Source organism: Chenopodium album, chromosome 14, assembly GCF_948465745.1.
Source record: "Chenopodium album chromosome 14, dcCheAlbu1.1, whole genome shotgun sequence".
NCBI lineage: Eukaryota > Viridiplantae > Streptophyta > Magnoliopsida > Caryophyllales > Amaranthaceae > Chenopodium > Chenopodium album.
The window spans coordinates 8,741,671-8,761,788 of NC_137847.1; the positions used below are offsets into that span (position 1 = coordinate 8,741,671).

A 20,118-nucleotide genomic window follows, 5' to 3' on the forward strand; every position below is an offset into this window, starting at 1 on the left:
CAAAACGACAATTATTTTAACAAATTTAACAAAATCGTATCAAAATCAAAGTAGTGTAAGTGATGTTCACCTTAGGACAAATTAAAGCTCCCTCGAAAGAAAGGATTTTCTCTCTAGAAAGTAGGGTTTAGCTGCTGTTGCTTTTCGGCTCCATTGACTTGATAATTTTTAGCTCCATTGACTTAATTTTTGATTGATTTTCGACCATGGCTGATGACGATATTCTGGATCGTTATGCGAATTTGAGATTGGATGATGAGGACGGTGGTGTGGTGGATTTGGGAGGTGTTGATGCAATGCCTTCGAATGAAAATTTTCATCTTCTCTTGATTGGGAGGTTAGTGACTGATCGTCCTTATAATGTTCAAGCTTTTAAAAATACTATGACAACAACTTGGGGATTACGTAATAAACTAATAATTAGGGTTCTTGGACCTAATCTCTATGCATTCCAATTCTTTCACTGGAGGGATAAGGAGAGGGTGCTTAGTGGACGACCTTGGTGTTTCGATAATAAATTAATTGTTATGAAGGAGGTGGAGGGAGACGAGCAACCTGAACAAGTCTCTCTTTACCACTCGCCTTTTTGGGTTCGCATTAAAAATCTTCCCTTCAATTGTAGAACTGATGATGATGTGAAAGAAATTGTTGCTAATTGGTGGGAGGTGTTGAAGTCGAAGATGATCTGCTAGAACTTGACTGATTTCGTAGAGTTAAGGTGATGATCAATGTAACTAAACCCTTGCGACGCTTTCAGCGTATTCTAGATAAGGGTGGGAAGATAGTATGCGTGGAGTTTGCCTATGAGAGGTTACCGTTTTTCTGTTTTGCGTGTGGAGTGATAGGCCACTCAGAAAAAGATTGTGATATGGTGTCGGAGGATAACAAGAAATCGAAGTTGGGGTGGGGAAGATGGCTATGAGCATCTCCTAGGAAGGGGAGGCTAAGAGATGTTGAGGAACTCGAAGCGGTGATCTCAGCCCGTAAGCAACTATTTGTCACCCAAAGATACGAAGAAGGAAGAGGTTGTTGATAAAGAGGTGGAAGAGGAGCCAGGGGAGCTCAATGTGGAGAGGGGAGTACTGTAGTTGGGAAATATCCCTATTGCTTCTGGTGCTTCGAATTTGATAAAGGTGGATAATGTTGTAGGGGAGAATGTAAGGGAGGAAGGCTCTAGGGAGTTGGGTGGTGGGGGCAGTCTTGAGGTGAGTAAAGTGGGGGGTGTGATTGGTGGAGGTTAAAAGGGGAATAAAAAATGGAAAAAAGTGGTAAGGCAGGGGGATAGTTATGATACTCATATGAGTATTGTGCAGCAGGATGTTTTGGGAAAAAGGGTGAAAGAGGTGGATAAGGTGGGTGAGGAGAAGGGGTTAACTAATAATAAAAATGTTACGACTAATGAAGATATTTCTGGATGGCGTGTGGCAGAGGCTGTGCTCAAGCAGCCCCGCCTAGCTCAATGAGTATTTTAAGTGTCAACTGTAGAGGGTTGGGTAATACCTTTGCAGTTAATAACCTCTGGAACTTAGTACGGAAGGAGGCCCCGTCTCTTATTTTCTTAATGGAGACGAAGTTGAGTAGTGGGGAGATGATGAAGATTCGAGCTAAATATCCTGAGTATGATGGTTTAGTTGTTGATAGTTGTGGGAGGTCGGGGGGTGTTGCCTTATTTTTGTTGAAGGGGATAGAGGTGAATTTGCAATCAATGTCTCATATGGATGTACTCCTTAAGCTAGGTAGGGGTAATGCGGTTTGGAGACTAACTGGGTTCTACGGATGGCCGAAGGTGCATAACCTCCATTTGTATTGGAAGCTTTTGGAGGATCTTGCTAGGCAGAGGAATGAGGCATGGGTGTGTATTGGGGATTTTCACGAAATTCTTTTTGACTCGGAAAAGAAGGGCGGTAGAGATCGAGCTTTGTGGCAAATGGAGAATTTTAGAGAGGCAATTGATGTTTGCAATTTGTGTGATGTTCATGCGGAAGTCTATGAATTCACTTATGACAATAGTCAAAGTGATGAGGATAACGTTCAATGCCGGCTTGATCGAGCTCTTGTGACCCAGAGTTGGAAGGATCTTTTCCCGAAGGCCAAGCTATATGATTTGGAGCGCGAATGGTCTGATCATGCACCTTTAAGACTTGTGTTGGAAGAGGGCGTGGGTGGAGTAATTAATAAGGAGAAATTATTTAGGTTTGAGCAAGTGTGGATGGAGAGTGAAAATTGTGAGGGTGTAGTTGGTGATGCGTGGTTGATAGTGGGCGATAGTGTTGAGAAAAAGCTAGAGGTTTGTGCTGACTACTTGAAGTCTTGGAGCGATAAGGAATTTGGGAAGGTGTTTAGGGAGATTCGCACGAAGAGAAGGAAGCTGAGTAGGCTTAATCAGGGTGGTAGAGCTGCTGCCCAGGTGCGTGAGAGGCGTAAGATTGTGAAGGAAATTTCTGACTTGCTTTACACTGGCGCCAACGTTCGAGAGCTCTCTGGCTGGCTGCAGGAGACCGAAACTCAAGCTTCTTTCACCGAAAGGCTAGCCCGCGTCGCCAAAAGAATTCAATTAACTCCCTTGTGACTGAAGATGGAGTGCGACATGATGATGCGGAAGGGGTGTGTGCAGCCGCTGTTGACTACTTTTGCTCTCTCTTTACAGCTTCTCCGACGGTAGATTATAGTGAGGCTTTGTCAGGAATTGAAAATAGGGTGACGGAAGATATGAATGAGCTTCTTTGTGCGGACTATAAGGCGAATGAAGTTCTTACAGCTTTGAAACAAATGCATCCCCTTAAATCTCCCAGTCCGGATGGTATGTGCCCTTTATTTTTTCAAAATTATTGGCATATTGTTGGTCCTGCTGTTACTTCTCTTGTGTTGGGTGTGCTTAGGGGTGATGTTATCCCTAGAGAGATTAATAAAACCTTCATTGTGCTAATTCCGAAAAAAGAAGCTCCTGATAAAATGACCGAATTTCGTCCCATTAATTTGTGCAATGTGGTGTACAAGCTAATCACTAAGGTGTTGGCTAATCGTTTGAAATTATTTCTCTCTAATATTACTTCTCTGAATCAAAGTGCTTTTACTCCGGGGAGATTAATTACAGATAATATTTTAGTGGCATTTGAAGTGTTCCATCATATGAAGAACTCTACGAGCTCTGGGGGTTCTTTAGCTCTGAAATTGGATATGGCCAAGGCGTATGATAGAGTAAAGTGGGGATTTTTGAGAGCAGTGATGCTGAAAATAGGATTTGCGGATGTCTGGGTGAATCGTGTTATGCACTGTATTTCTACAGTGTCTTTCTCTGTTCTTATAAATGGGGAACCTTCGGGGGAGTTTACTCCATCTAGGGGTTTGCGATAAGGTGACCCTCTATCCCCCTATTTATTTATTTTGTGTGCTGAGGCATTGTCTGGATTGTTAAATAATGTTGTGAATGATGGGAGTTTGCATGGTATTAGTGTTGCGCAGAATGCTCTGAAAATTTCACATTTACTTTTTGCGGATGATAGTATTATTTTTACAAAGGCAAATGTGAATGAGGTGAATAAGATCCGGGAAATTCTTCAATGTTATGAGGCGGCGTCAGGCCAAATGGTGAATCTGAATAAGACGACGGTGTCATTTAGTAAGGGTGTTCCGGAGAATAGAAGGAGGGAGCTAGCGGACCTGTGCAAATGGTGGATATTCATGATAAATATTTAGGCCTTCCTACGGTAGTGGGGAGGTCTAAGAGGGTTATTACGAAGGGTGTTAGAGAAAAATTGTGGAAGAGGCTACAAGGGTGGAAGAGTGGAATGTTATCTAAGGCGGGTCGGGTGGTCCTGATTAAGGCTGTTGCCTAATCTATCCCAACCTACGCAATGGGTGTGTTCAAATTTCCTTCTTCTTTTTGTGATGAATTGCGGTCTTTGGTGTCTAACTTTTGGTGGGGACAAAAGAAAGGTGAACGAAAAATTCATTGGCTTGCTTGGTGGAAATTATGTGAGCCTAAGGCTCGTGGAGGGATGAGATTTAGAGACTTTAAGAGTTTCAATGCAGCGTTGTTGGGGAAGCAAGCGTGGCGATTGTTGCAACATCCAAATAGTTTGATTGCTAGAGTGTTAAAGGCTCGATATTATGAGGGTGGGGATTATTTGAGTCCGGAGCTTGGAACCAACCCAAGCTATACTTGGCGTGGCATTTAGGGCATTAAGTAGGTTGTGAACAAGGGTGCGAGATGGTGTGTTGGGGATGGAATTAATATCCCAATTTGGGACAGTCCTTGGATTCCAAAAACTCAAACTAGGAAGATACTTTCCCCATGTACTGATGTGAGGAGAGATATGCGTGTCTGTGATATTATTAACCTCACATTGGCTTCTTGGAATGTTCCTCTCATTAAGGAACTTTTCTTACCTTTTGAATGTGACAGAATTTTGAGTATACCATTGAGTTTTAGGCTGCCTAATGACTCTTTGTGTTGGGATTTAGAGAAGGATAGCGATTACTCTGTCCGTTCGGCATATCGGGCTGCTTTTGGTCAAAGCTTAGATGATAATGTAGCTGCTTCATCGGGGCCTTCGTCTCTATGGAACAAAATTTGGAATACAAATACTACCCCGAAAGTGAGGATATTTTTTTGGCGTGCTTGTAGGTGTGCGCTTCCTACATCGAAAGAGTTGGGAAAGCGCATCCAAAGTTGTGATGGGGTGTGTAGCTTGTGTAACGCTGAGGATGAGACGGAGCTATATTGTCTTCGTGATTGCATTATTTCTAGATTTATTTGGGATAAATGTGAATTGAATGTGGATATAGGTGCAAAATGCCAGAACTTTGCGGATTGGGCATCGGTTTTATTGGAGGGTGTAGGGAATATTTCAAGCATCCCACACTTGAGCCCCACTGTGATCATACACTTAAGCATGGTGGCGTCCAAAGGGAAGGAACCTAGAGCAAAAGAGTCGCCAACAAGTTTTAGGAACTTGTAAACCGTTCACAGGGTGAAGGTTACACCCCTTCACGATCCATGAGATCGCTAACTCCATAGTGGTCTGGAACCATTGAATGGATATTCGGGGATGAAAGTACAAATCTATCCTAAAAGAGATTGAACCTGGCCTAAAAATAGGCCTCTACTTTATTCTTCTCATATTCATGTGCGCTTTCTGACTAACATACAATCATTAGCTTAATCCTAAACCTGTTTAATCTATGTTGGTTGAATTTAATGCGCAAGCAAATCTATTATTGGTGATCACTTGAATTATAATCATATTAGCCTAAACAAGATTATTAATTATCTTATTAAGCTTGATTACAAGTACAAATTCCCTTTAATCCTGCAAGAAGGGCGTGATCAAGCAATAACAACAATAATATATCAAGCAACAATAATAATATTGACAACAAATCATCAATCATAATAATCTCAATCTCATCAAAGCATAATAATATTATTAGCAAGATCCTAGGCATGATACTAACAAGATTAATAACAAATTCTAGCATGTCACTAAACATTAAAGATCAAAGCTTTATCCCTAACATGATACTAACATGATAGAAAGAAAGAATAGGAAGCATCATAGAAACATACATGATATTAGAAATTTTAGTTATTACCCTAAACATGATACTAGGAATCAATAAAGACATCCTAACATGATAATAGGAATAAACAAAATAATCAAAGCATGCTTTCTATATAACAATTAAATTACTTATGCCTCGTATCTCTTTCTAATAACAAAATACACACGTTGGTAACTTCAAGGAAAATAATAAATCAAACAATTAAATTAAATAATTGAAATAGAGATTTGGGACCAAACCCTCAGAAATCATCAACCTTTCACATCTAGGGCGAAGGCAACTTCGAACTTGGCTAGGTGTGTCTAGAACTAATGAATGTGGAATTTTGTGAAAGGGAAGGGTTTAGAAAAAGAATAGAGAGAGAAAGCTTCTAGCTTTTAGAGAGAGAATAGAGAGATGATGATTGTAAATAATGATTGTGAATGAATCAAAACGGGGAGATACGACCCCTATTTATAGAAAAATAGTCCGAAAACCAAATGAAGTTTATTCGGAATAAAATACCTCATGTCGCCAACGACAGGAGTTAGCGCTAGACGATAGGCTCGACGCCAGGCGACAGCCTTTTTGTCTCGCGCTAAGTCAGAATTAAAACGCGCTTTCCACGCGGAATCCTCTTCTTAATACGGTTAAGCAGCTAATTTCGCGTTTATCAGATTAAAATCATGTTTGTGACAAATCACATATTTTATTCAAAATAAAACTCTTTAAAATATAAATATTAATCCTAATCCCATTAGAATTTAAAAGAACCTTTTAGATTATTCTAGAAGATTAAAGTCAATCCTAATAACTTTAGGAATAATAATTAATAGGCACTCCTTTAGATCGTTGGGCCACATATAAAAATCATTTTGAGCCCAATTTAGTATTTAGGCCATAACTTCCTCATTATTCATCGGAATTGGGCTTATAATATACCGTTGGAAAGCTTTTTTCGAGCCCAATCCAACTACACTATTATTGGACCCTTATCATGGACCACACTAAATTAGACTGGCTATTTTCATAAATAGAGTGTAAAAAGAAATTATTTCAAAAAACAGAAAGAGAGATATTTTAATAAAAACATTCACATCACTAGACTTTTCACACTTTCACTTCGTTCGATAATCAAATGACGTGAAAGGTATTCATCACTGGGTTTGGTTTTGGGGAGACACATTTGGGTGTCTACAGAGGGCCTTCAAAGCTCTCAACACGGGCTGCTCATGACCACCTGCTGGGCTGTATGGACAGCTAGAAATAGGTGGATTTTTGAAGGGGAAGCTTGCAACCCGAGTCAATCAATGGAGTATGTCACGACTCTATTAAAAGCGTTGCAAAAAGAAGACAAAGGCAACAGTGGTGGGGGTGGGTATGCTCGCCAGAAATGGAAGCCACCAAGTGGTGACCTATGCAAGTTGAATGTTGATGGTAGGACTTTAACTGGTGGAGAGGCGTCTGTTAGGGCTGTAGTGAGGGATGCCTTGGGGGGTGTACGTTTTGCTGCTGTGTGGAACGTTGAGGATTGTTGGGAACCCGCAATTGCTAAAGCTAAAGCGGTGCTGATGGGACTCCAAGCTGTTGTGGACTTCGACCTTAGACGTTTGATAGTGGAAAGTGATTGTTTTAGCTTGATTACCGCAATTAAATCACAAGAGAGAGGGAGTAGTAGCCTTCACCTTGTTTTAGATGATATTTATCATGTTAGTGGTTTATTTGATTTTATTTCTTGGAGCTTTACTCGTAGGGAGGGGAATAAAGTTGCCCATGAGCTTGCTCATTGCTTGCCAAGGGACATTAATAGTCATGTTTGGTTTTCAGATTTTCTGAGTTGTATTATTCCTATTTTGGAGAATGATCTCCCTATGAATGAAAGCTAAGTGCCTTCGGGCTTCGTTTCAAAAAAAAAAAAGTGATGTTCACCTTTTTGAAGGTGTTTTTGGTTGTTCATCGTCATTCGCCATGGAAGAGGAGCAGTTTGTAGAGAGAGAAAATTAAAAAGTTGAGTGAGAAAATTGAAAAGAGGAGAGAAAAATGAAAATGAATTAATTGAATGAAGTTCATAATTTATGAGAGGAGAGAGAATGTTTTAAAATGAATAAAAAAAATAAAATGGCGGCTTTCATTTTAGAACGGTTATTTTTAAACAAAAAAAAACGAATCACGTGTGTTGGTTGGTGGATCGTGGTTTGGGTTTCTTTAGTTCGACGCGGATCGTTGGCTGGGCTCCGTTTTTTGGGCGCGTATTGGGCCTGGTGCACCTATTTCTAGGTGCACCATGGTGTATGTAATACCAATTGCTCTATTAATATTGCAATAATGGACTTTTTGCACTGTTCATCATTCTTGTTTGACCATATAATATGATTTATACATTAAGCAAAATATAGGCATGTGAGATCTTGTTGGATTCGTCTCATAAAATACTTTCACAATATCAACTTTTTATAATTTTTACTCATACACCATTATAAATATTTATAATATGTGCTTTGGGATGCGTAATTTCATCCTTGTCGGAAAAATTGAGTCAACAGCCACAGTCTAGCTATAGGTTTTAACTTACAAAAAAAAATTATATTCGGGTTTCATTTTGCAAAAAAAAATTTAAAAGGTAGTTTTTGATAATAATAAAAAAAAACATTTAAAAGGTTTTATTTAACAAATTTTCCTAAACTTTTTTTTATCTATGTGCCAAGTTTTAAAATATATCATTGATACAAAATAAGGTAGGAATTGATGTGATTTTGCGATGATTTAAATCATGTAGTTGGCATGTAATGACTAATAATAATGTTGGTAAAAATGTTTGATTTAAAAAATTATATAAAAAAAAAGAAAGCAAAGTAAGCTTAAATATTGGAAATTTCTAAAAATTAGCAAAAAGTTAATTTAAACAAAAAAATTGTTCTAAGGTCGTTGGATTAATCCGAACCCGAAATTTTGGGCTAGTGTGAACATTTCTTGACTCATGACTTGAATTGACAGGACTCGAAATGACTCGCGACCCGACCCGATTGACAGTTCTACATAAAGTACTTAATCATATTACATTGTGAAGTATTTTATTTCAATCAATCAGGATATATTACAAATAAATGTTGTATGTTTCAAACTACTTCCTTCGCTCCAAAAAAAAATGATATAAAAATAAATTTATATGATAATTATTTAATATGGTATACGTGGTGTGAATTTGGTGAAAAATTAAAAGGCTAAGTGTCGTTGTCTCGTGATCTGGCTAAACTTATAATTTATTTTGTACCGATTTTTTTTATCGAAAATAAGACTCTAAACCAATAATTTTATCGTTTTTTATCCAACAAACTCTATCCTAGTTTTTGTCCTATTAAAAAAATAAACTTTTTATTCATTAAAAAATATATCCAAATAAATCATACGTGTCATACTAATATTTAACTAATGCCTACGTGGCGCGACTCTTGGCGAAAAGTTGACATGCCAAGTGTCGCTGTCTCGTGACCTGGACAAAAGTTTAGCTTTATATAGTAGTTACTAGATTTGTTCCTCGTGCGATGCTCGGGTTGATTATTGAATTTTAAGATAAATTTTTAATCTATACGTCAAATTTTAAAAAATATCATTGATACAAAATTAGTTAAGAATTAATATGCTTTTGTGACGATTTGCGATCTAGTAGGCATGTATTTGACTAATAACAATGTTGGTGAAAATGTTCGATTTAAAACATAAATAAAAAAAATAGCAAAAAATAAATTAAATAAAAAAATTCAAAGCCTGTTGGGTTGAGCCGAACCCAAAATGTTGGGCAAAGGTTGAACATTTCTAGCGCATATTCTTGGCTGCATAAGAATGCAGCCAAGATAGCTATATCACCTCCAAACGCAGTACATAGTTAATGAAACGCAACAATTTTGTAACAAAATACAAGCTTTATTTATCCTTCTCCTTTCTTCCTCAACATTTTTCTTTGAGTTCCTTTGTCAACATTATTTTTCCCGTGTGAAATTTCTTCGTTTATATAAATTTTTGAGTTAGTGATTCGTGTTTTGATGGGTATACTCCTTTCTTTCTAAATCTATGAGTTTTAGATTCAATCAATTGGCTTTATCAAAGAGGAAAAAAAAATGGAGGAGAGAGAAAGTTGAAGGTCAAAGAAAACAATGGAGGTTAGATTTTATCAATTTGTAATTGTAATTTGTATGATTTCGTTGATCATGCATGATGATTTATTGTTTGATTATTTGAAATTATTATGAATTTGTGATGAACATCAATTAAATTGCTTAATTGTTAATGAATATCAATTAAATTGCTTAAATTGAAGTCATTTTCTCTCTCCTCTCTCTCTCTATTTTTCTTTTGATTTCTAATTTTGTTACAAATCAATAATTATTTTCTCTATGATGAATCAAGATTAGATTTAAGGTGTATATTCAATTTTTTAGAGTTTAAATAATTACAATCGATCTTGAATATAATTTCTATTAAAAAAAATGAACACGTAGGAATTTTAAAATGAACATCTATTACAAAATGAGCATTTTGTACACCGAAAATGAACATTCAATACATAAAAAATGAACATATTTCAACAATTTATTTTATCTTTATTTTTCATTAATAATTATATACAATGAATTTGAACCTTTATGAAAATCATGTTCATTTTTAATATCCTAAATGTTCATAACTTTTCGTTACATGTTCATTTTTTACGTGTTCATTTTTTAATACTAAATGATCATTTTTTAAAGTGTTCATATATTTTGTATGAAATGTTCATTTTTATTGAAAGTGGAATATAATACGTTGAAAGTTAAATTATCTGAACATTTAGTGCTGAAAATCTGAACAATTTATTATGAATATATATATTTCGTTATTTATTACGAACATATCTGTTATTGATTATGAACACATATGACATATAGAGTGATAATTATTTATATTTTTAGCTATTGTATTGATGATTATATTATGAACATTCTAAATAATTATTATGAACATATGTTGTGATTATTATAAACATACGTTGTGATGATTATGAAAATTCTGATTATTTGTTGTTATTTGTTATATTTTAGTGAGTAAAGATTATTGTATTTGTGAAAGACAAAGACTCAAAATTAGTGAAGAAACAAATAAGAAGTGATGAAGAAATATATGATATGTGCGGAGAATTTCTTAAGTATATGATCCCAATTTTATGGTTGTATGATAAAGGTTCATTTCTAATATACTAAATGTTTATTTTTTTTTTTTTACATGTTCACTTTTTATTACTGAATGTTCATTTTTTTACGTGTTCATTTTTTATTACTGAATATTTTCTCTCTCTTTTTTTTTTTTAATTTTTTTTATGTGTTCATTTTTCTAACTAAATCTTCATTTTTAAGGTTGTGGTCTAGCAAATTTATGATTAGATGATAGTCATGTTCATTTTTAATAAATGATCATTTTCTTATAATATGTTCATTTTTTTATGTGTTCATTTTTTGTTATTAAATGTTCATTTTTTTTTTCATGTTCATATTTTTTAACTAAATGTTTATTTTACAGAGCGTTGTGTTGATTTGGGCGGATCGCGGACATGTTGTCTGAATTATTTGATTTGGGCCGCGCGTTTTGGGCCTCCCCTTGTTGTAGCTATCTTAGGTGCAATAGAATGCAGCTAAGACCTGTTGCATTTCTTGACCTGTAACATGAAGTGACCCGATCCAGATGACTCATTACCCGACCCTGATTGACCGATTAGTATATATTATACTCTCTCTGTGTTTTTTTAAGTGTTACACTTCCCATTTCCGACTATGTTTTTTTAAGTGTTACACTTCCTTTTTTGGCAAAAAGTTACATTAAAATATTATATCTCTCTCCTCTCATGGTCTACACCCAAACCCACCACTACTTTTTTTTATTATATCTTTCCTCTTACATTCATTACTTTTTAATAAACTATTAACTCCACTATCTTTCTTTTACAATTTTTAATACTCCAACTACCCTACTTACCTCTTATTTTATTTAAGTCAATTAAATTGCCTAAAACTATGTGCCGGTCAAACTGTAACACTTAAAAACACGGAGGAAGTGAATGTTTTACGTTTTGAACTACTTGCTTCGCTCTAAAAAATATTATGATATAAAAAAATAAATTTATATGATTTTTTTTAGAATTATAAGCTAATACTTCTTGAACAATATTATAATTCAATTTGTATCTCATGAAGTCTATTAAAATCTATCCAACGTGGCGCGACACTTGGCAAAAAGTTGGAACGCCAAGTGTCGCTGTTTCATGGCCTGACTAAAAGTTTAGTTTTATATATTAGTTACTAGTTTTGTGTCCCGTGCGATACCCGAGTTATTTATTGAATTTTAAGATAACTTTTTAATCTATATGTCAAGTTTTAAAATATATCATTGATAAAAAAAAAATTACTCGTAATTAGGAATTGATGTATTTTTATGACGATTTTCTATCTAGTATACATATAATGACTAATAATAATGTAGGTGAATATGTTCGATTAAATACATAAAAAAAAAAAATAAATAAATTAGCAAAAAATAAATCAAATAAAAAATTATTCAAAGGCGTTGGGTTGACCCTAATCCAAAACTTTTGGCAAGAGTTAAACATTTTTTGACCCGCAACCTATAGTGACCCGATCCGAAATGACTCGTGACCCGACCCTGATTGACAGGTCTACATAGTAATAAAGTATATTTGATTGTGAAGTATATTAATTAATCGATTAGAATATGTTATAAATTGATGTTTTACGTTTTGAACTACCACTTTTTCGCTCCAAAAAATATTATGATACAAAAATAAAAAATAAATTTATATAATAATCATTGAAAAATATAATCTAATATTTTTTTAAATAAAATTATAATTCAATTTGTACATATAAAATATTGTTATTTTATTGAAAATTAATATCTAAACTAATAATTTTATCCTAACCTTCTATCTAAATTTGATTGAAAATAGAATTTTAAACTAATTTTTTTTTTATCATATGAAGCCTAGGCTAAAAGTTTAGCTTTATATAAATTAATTATATGCTTAGATATGATATAATATACAAAGATATACTACGTATACAAAATATATGATATTTTTTTTTCTTTCCAAATTTTTTTTTTCCAAATAGGGTATTTAATTTATCATAGAAGCCCCCTATTAGAAAAGTTGAACAGGGCCTATAAATACTTTGCAATATTAGCCCCCACACGGCCACGCTGCTACTCCGTGTATATCATTTGCACTGCCCATTAGAGGAGGTAATTCCGATTCGGTATCAGTAGTAGTGCCGAAACTAACGGGTGAAAGGTGAGAGAAAATTTAAAAACAATGTTGAAGAAAGTGGTGGATGTGAAGGAAGCCAAGGAACAAATATCATTTGCACTACCCATGATATTCACTAATGTGTTTTACAATCTGATTCCAATGGTTTCGGTTATGTTTGTTGGTCATCTCGGTCAGCTACAACTGGCTAGCTCTACTCTTGCCAATTCTTGGGCTACAGTCACCGGATTTTCTTTCATGGTTAGATTTCTCCTCTCTTTTGTTTTTTGGAATTGAATGTGATTTATTTCGATGGTTTCATTCCGAGGGTTTAGGAGGGTGGTCGCGGCAAGGGTGAAGGAGGCTGGTTGGTTCTAGGCGGCAGCTAGGGATGGGGGATGGGGCTGCCCCCACAGGAGGGGCCAGCAGGGCCGTCTTCGGCGATTTAGAGGCTCTATGCTAATGATAAAAATTAGGCCCTAAAATTTTTTAGGGACCAATTTAAATTGGTAAAAAGTTTATTACTTATTATAAGAATATAAAAATATAATGAATTCGGATTCCCTATCAGTTGCTCCTCTTTGAGACGGGTCAATTCTTCTATTCTCTCTTTTTTTTTTTTTTTTCATTACTAGAATCATATTTCTTTTTTTTTTTTTTTTTTTTGACGGATATTAGAATCATATTTCTTAAACATCTTATATATAATTTAAGAGTCATTTTAATGAGAGCCCTCCAAATCTCAAACCCTACATTCTCATTCATTCCCGCTAAATTATCAAATCCCTCCAAAATTCTATCTACTTTAAATTTAAAAAAAAAAAAAAAAAATATATATATATTTATTAGTAAATGGAAACTGCATAACTACCCCTAGTGAATTCGGGGTGGGTTAGTAATAGGTTGGGTTACATTCGGGTTTGACGGGTTAAACAGGTTTGGGTCAATTTCGTTACAGGTTGGGTTCGGTTCAGGTCAATAATTCACGGATTATATTCAGGTCGTGTCATCTCCAGGTTAGTTCATGTTCGATTTGGGTCTCAAATTCTCGGATTCACTAGGGCCTAGAGTTGGTTTCGGATCGGTTCATATCAGATTTGGGTCACCATTTTTTCGGGTTTAAACGGGTCGCTTAATGACTGGCATCTGGTCGGTTTTTCGGGTCGAGTTAGCTTTGATAGCTTTAGAAACATCGAGAATTTTATTAACATGTAGCGTATTTATGGAATTTTGTTCTCTTCTCAGATTATCCATCCACTCTTTGATAACTAATAACTTGATAATCACTTCTATAAAAAATATTGGAGTACTACGGACTTTTTTTTTCCTTTTTTTGTTGTTGTTGTTGTTACTATTTTATCTTTTTATTAAAGACTATCTGCAAGTAGTATTTTTAAATCATATCTTTGATTATAACACATTCTAGTACTAATGATAATACAAAAAACAATGCCAATGTTAAAACAATAAAAATAAAAATAAATAATGCCAATACAAAAAATAAGGTTTCTTCAAACTTGCCCAGTTAGGTAGAATCAAGTAAGAAGATTTTTACGGAATAGTTGTTTAGGGGTTGTTTAGAATAGAGATAATTAAGGGAGTTTAATTTTTTTTTGAACGGATTAAGGGAGTTTAATTTGTGTGTTGGGGTTTGGTGGAAATTAAGGCCATTTTTTACGGGGAATGAAAGAGTCTTTTTCTCCTTCTTTGATGTTAAAACCAAGAGGCAAAGATTCAAATGTACCATTGACCATTGCCGTTATCCTTACTCAAATTACCTTCCGCCTTCCGCAATGCATCTTTAACGGTTTTCAAACACAAACCCAAATTCCCACTATCACCATTGGCGATGTTCAATTGCTAAGACAAAACCACCGCTTCTTCCACCTTCGCCTTCAAGTAGCTTCATGGTTTATTGAATTTTAATTTTATTTTGTAATTTAGATCTAAAATCACCGACCAGTTTGGATGACAATTTTTCGCTTCCGATTCCCAGATTAGGTGTGTGGCGTGGTTCCCTAATTAAAATTTATGGCAACTTCTCTCTCTTGTTCTTCCCCTTCTCTCTCTAAAATCAGATTGCTATGATTTTTTCACTAATCAAATAAAGATTAGATTTTGTTTTTTATTTTTTGTTGTTTGATTTGGAGGAGTTTAAGAAATTTTGCCTCAATTTTATTTTTCATCTGGTTCGTTATCATAGAATTTTTTTAAGGGAACGAAGATGGATTACAGCATGCCATATTATTCTTCCTGTACTCATTTCCTATTTTTTTTTTTTTTTAATGTATAAATTGGAAACCGCCACTTGAGTTGGCGGTTTTTCCCTAATTGAAACTCCGCAAACTCAAGTGGCGGTTTTGTATTAAATTATTTAAAAAAAAAAAATAGAAGAATTTTACTGAACGGTGATGTGGACAGTAGATTGAGAAATTGTAAAAGTGTAGGTGTATTTAGGGAATTGGTAAAAGTTAGAGCATTATTATGGGAAACAACTCGGAATGAAATGGTGAGTTTTATTTTTTATTTTTTAATTTAGTGAATTTTATAAATTTTGGGCCTAATTTTAGTCCTGTTACGTAGATCATAAAAAACCGGGTCGGTGAGGGTGATTTTTGTTTTGTTTTTTTTTTTTTTAAATTTATAAATTAACTTAATTATTAAATAGTTAAGTGAGAGTTATGAGAATTAAAAGACTTAATGGGAAATTAGAGGTTAATTAAATGATTAGAGATTTCAAAGTTGTTATTAGTTTTTTTGGACAAAATTTCCGTTAATTTATATTATACACTTTTAATAATTACAAAAGTAATCAAAATTAAAAAACATACTATATTTTGGGTAACTTTTAAACTTTTTTCATGTAGATGATAAAAATGATGATTTTGTAATTGTAATTATTTAAGGCATTTTAGGATAGATTAAGTGAAATGGTCAAAATAATGTATAGATTAATTTTAATAAAAATAAATAAATTATGAAACTTTTTATTAATACGTTTTTGATAATTTAATAATTATTAATATAATAATATTGTTAAAAATTAACGTTGTTAGAAGCTATAGTCAAAATATATACTTGTATATACTTCAAGTCTTCAAGTCAAAGTGTTCCCATTATTTTAAAACAAAAGTAGTACTTTCTCCGTCTCTTTATTAATGTCCACTTTCTATCATTTATTACTCACATAATATAGAGAAAGTGGACATTAATATAGAGACGGAGAGAGTAGCTTTTATCATTTGAGGTATTATCTTAAGACTTTTTCAGTGGTAATTTATCATTAATCTTCAGGTCTCATGGAGTCATATTGAGAGGTCCTGTGGAAGACTAATTATAATCTTCCATTAGTAAAACCTTTTGTGATCGTATATCTTGGGAAAAGCTAAGTTCAAATAATTAATGATTTAGTATAATAGATTTATTTATTTGATTAAGAGCTAATTTTAATTAATTTGATCCATATTTTAAAATGTTAACTTTGCCATTATTGTAGGTTGGCTTAAGTGGTGCACTAGAGACATTATGTGGGCAAGTATTTGGTGCAAAATTGTACAAAATGCTAGGGATTTATCTTCAAGCATCATTTATGATCTCGATCATTTTCTCCATAATCATATCTACAATATGGTGGTTCACCGAACCTATATTGAATATACTACTCCATCAAAATTTGAACATTTCTAAAGAAGCAGCAGTTTACATGAGATTTCTAATACCAGGGATATTCGCATTTGGTCTTTTACAAGACATCTTGAGGTTCCTCCAAGCACAATCTGTGGTTTTACCCTTGGTTACATTCTCACTCGTTCCGTTACTCTTACATTGTGTCCTTAACTATATCTTGGTTCATTTCACAACCCTTGGACATAAGGGAGCAGCATTGGCAACCTCCTTGACGTTTTGGTTATCGCTTATAACTTTGGTCATATACGTGAGCTTTGCTAAAAAATTCGAGCATACTTGGAGAGGGTTATCGAAGGACTCATTTTACCATGTCTTCGTTTACTTGAAATTGGCATTACCTTCGGCTGCTATGGTTTGGTGAGTACATTATTGCTCTAATAATCCTGTGTTACAACTTAAATACAATTAGATTTCTAGATGTTTTTATATATTTTGGACACTAATTTTAGTTCTCACTTCTCAGTTTGGAGTATTTGGCATTTGAAATCTTGGTGTTGTTGGCTGGCCTCATGCCAAATTCTGAAACAACTACATCACTCGTCGCAATCTGGTACAAATTGATTCCATTCTCTCTGTTTTGCTTTCTAATGAAAGAATCATTATAGTATGATAGTTGAAATGATAGTTGTGCTCATCTCATCTAAACAGTGTCAATACGGAAACAATAGCTTACATGGTTACTTACGGGCTGAGTGCTGCAGCAAGGTATGAATGCAAAAAAACATAAATTTTTCTCAAATTTGGACTAATAATATTGTTTTTAAAAAAAATTACAATTCTTAACAATTACCATGATAGTACGAGAGTTTCTAACGAGCTTGGAGGCGGGAAAGCAAATCAAGCGAAGCATGCAATGAGCGTGACACTGAAATTGTCGATTCTCCTAGCCGCTTTTATGGTTCTTGTTCTAGGCTTGGGACATGATATTTGGGCAGGCTTCTTTAGTGGCAATTCCAGTATAATCAAATCATTTGCCTCCTTGACTCCTCTGCTTTGTATTTCAATTTTTTTGGACTCGATTCAAGGCATACTATCAGGTCGATCTTTAGATTCATTACACATTTTCTTCCTCTTTGATTTATCTCCTTCACTTATTTCATCCATATTCTATGCTGTTTTTGTGAACAAACAGGGGTATGCAGGGGATGTGGTTGGCAGCATTTAGTCATGTACATAAACTTGGGGACATTCTACCTCGTTGGTATGCCCGTTGCGTACTTAGTTGCCTTCAAGTTTCAGATGTATGTCAAGGTAATTACCATTTATTTTTACGCTTTTCCTTCGCAACTGCTTTTGTTTATTAGTTCACTCCGTATTTTTTTGAAGTGAAACGTTTCTCCTTTACACGCATGTCAATACAAAACTTTAACCAATAACATTTTTAATTATTAATAAATTGAATATTAATTAACTATTCATCAAGATGATTTCAACAAATACCTACAAAATACTATATTGTATGTTAAATCACAAACATTAGTCAATTTGGATTAATGGTATAATGTAAAAAGTCAAAACGTTTCACTTAAAAATACGGAAGGAGTACACATTAGAGGTAGAACGAAGATTAATGATTTAACTACATATCTTCTTTGTCACAAATCTGTGGTTTAGGGCCTTTGGATTGGTTTAATCTGCGGCCTCGTCTTGCAATCTAGTTCGCTTTTCCTGATTACTCGACTCCGGAAATGGACACCATTTGAGCTCTCAACTAGCGGCAATGAGAATTCAGTTCCATAAAATGCCTGTGGGATACGCAATTATGTACTTCGTATGATTATAGCATGAACTTAATGTAAAGTACAATTATGAATTGTCCTCATCAAAAATATCCACAAGTCATTAGGTCTAAACACCATGTATTTGCTGAAATGAATCAATGACATGCACCAAATTCAGGAATCACCGTCTTCTGTGTTACCAATCTTTTTGTATGAACACAGTTATGTTAGTAAAATTTGGGAAAATCCTAGTTAGGGCCTGTTCTAATTGACTAAGTTGAATTGAACTAAACTTATTGGAGATGAACTGAATTGAACTGAATATTTTATGAGAAGAGGAAATTAAGTTTTAAACTGAACTTAACTTATTGGATGTGAATTGAACTAAAGTGAAATGAAATTAATCCGTAGAGAACATGCTCTTAATCTTAATGATTTGCTTCATATGTCAATCTAGGGGTAAAACTGACACTTTAGGCTTTTCACTCAAGGACAATACAGTCAATGTAATGTTATGATCTGGACAAATAATACACGTATGAAATATTACTGTAACGGCGTTGCAAATTTGCAATGACAACTTCTTACAGGTCTACGTCAACTTGCATAGATAGTTATTGTGACGTTAAACTACTACCAATGATTTCTCTAATTTTAGCTGTAATCAACAGTGGAGGTGTTAATAAATTAATATAACTCACATTTAAAAAAAAATTAAGTGAGTTATATTAGCACCTCCACACCAATACAGAATTATATTATGGTTTTTATTTGAATCATAATTTGTTCATAGGATCGAAACATTTGGAGGACCATTAGAGGTATTAACCAGAAGCAAATCGGATATGTCCTAAATAATAGAGGAAATCGACCCGGCCCGTTAAAAAAAACCATCCGTTTTGAATTGTAGTCGATCTTATTTAACTCGATTAAATTCAAGACCCAAAAAATAATTTACCCGAACTCAATCCGAATCCCAATTTGACCCAACTTGAATTTAACCCGAAAAGAATTTGACCTGACTTGAACTCAAACTGAACCAGTTATCCCCGATTTGAATACGTATCCAAAATATTTATAGTCAAAAATGATCATTGGAGACCACGTAAATGTGAACTGAGTCGATCTTTCAGGAATATTAGTATATTACTAACTACTCCCTCCGTTTATTTTAAAATGCGCATGGAGTTTTTAGAAGAGTAATACTTTTTATAATATTGGGAGTGGGTGAATAATTATCATAATAAAAATAAGCTAGGAACCATGAAAGAGAAATTATGTGAAAGAGTAGATATTTTTGTTATTTAAGTGGGGATCATGGAAAAAAGAGAAATAATAAAACAATTAAAGTGGGATTTAAAGTAAAAGACAAAAATAATAAAAAAAAATAAAATATACAGTAGTATGAAGTTACCAAATATAAAAATGATAGCATTTTTAAAAAAGTACTCATAAAAGAGAAGTGATATATCCTACTTCTGGGTAAAGCATAGCACGAGTCAGCAGAGCAGATTTCTTATTATTATTATTATTATTATTATTATTATTATTATTATTATTATTATTATTATTATTATCATTATTATTATTATCATTACTACTACTACAATGACGACAACAACAATAATAACAAGTTCAATAAAAAGTTTAATAAGTTCAATTTTGGTAAATTAAGGTCTAGCAAACTAGCAATTCTCGTAGTATAGCCTCGTCGCAAGGTCGTATGCACAAAGGAAGAGTAATACTAACCTTATAAAGATGACATTTTTTTGTGTCTATATCACGGAATCACCATATATAGTGGAATCATTGTCATTTGTAACAGACTATTTAAAACGGGCAAAGTTATGCCCGTTACGTTAAACATATTCGTAACGG

At 34.0% G+C, this 20,118-nt stretch overlaps 2 protein-coding genes and 1 pseudogene across 2 annotated transcripts; all 3 read left to right on the plus strand.

Annotated features, from left to right (window-relative positions):
* Positions 1 to 3,854: 3,854 nt before the first annotated feature.
* On the plus strand, positions 3,855 to 4,178 carry LOC145577723 (putative mitochondrial protein AtMg00310 pseudogene; annotated as a pseudogene).
* A 138-nt stretch (positions 4,179 to 4,316) lies between these two features.
* Positions 4,317 to 7,430, plus strand: LOC145577724 (uncharacterized). Its single transcript, XM_081635182.1, has 2 exons — positions 4,317 to 4,836; positions 6,805 to 7,430. Exons 1-2 carry the CDS (start codon positions 4,317 to 4,319, stop codon positions 7,428 to 7,430), a joined length of 1,146 nt encoding a protein of 381 aa, XP_081491308.1.
* Positions 7,431 to 12,898: 5,468 nt separating this feature from the next.
* Positions 12,899 to 18,345, plus strand: LOC145578817 (protein DETOXIFICATION 19-like). Its single transcript, XM_081636117.1, has 7 exons — positions 12,899 to 13,093; positions 16,329 to 16,876; positions 16,983 to 17,069; positions 17,168 to 17,224; positions 17,318 to 17,556; positions 17,652 to 17,770; positions 18,134 to 18,345. The coding sequence occupies exons 1-7, from the start codon at positions 12,899 to 12,901 to the stop codon at positions 18,257 to 18,259; spliced, it is 1,371 nt and encodes a 456-aa protein (XP_081492243.1). The 3' UTR covers positions 18,260 to 18,345.
* The last annotated feature ends 1,773 nt before the right edge of the window (positions 18,346 to 20,118 follow it).

What these genes read in the sequence shown, in the direction of transcription:
- LOC145577724 (XM_081635182.1), top strand. Translation starts at nt 4,317, where the DNA reads ATGCGTGTCTGTGATATTATTAACCTCACATTGGCTTCTTGGAATGTT. An exon ending in GGCATCGGTTTTATTGGAGG is followed by an intron (nt 4,837 to 6,804) that starts GTGTAGGGAATA and finishes CTGTATGGACAG; the next exon opens with CTAGAAATAGGTGGATTTTT.
- LOC145578817 (XM_081636117.1), top strand. Translation starts at nt 12,899, where the DNA reads ATGTTGAAGAAAGTGGTGGATGTGAAGGAAGCCAAGGAACAAATATCA. An exon ending in ACATCACTCGTCGCAATCTG is followed by an intron (nt 17,070 to 17,167) that starts GTACAAATTGAT and finishes TCATCTAAACAG; the next exon opens with TGTCAATACGGAAACAATAG. An exon ending in AGTTTCAGATGTATGTCAAG is followed by an intron (nt 17,771 to 18,133) that starts GTAATTACCATT and finishes TCTGTGGTTTAG; the next exon opens with GGCCTTTGGATTGGTTTAAT.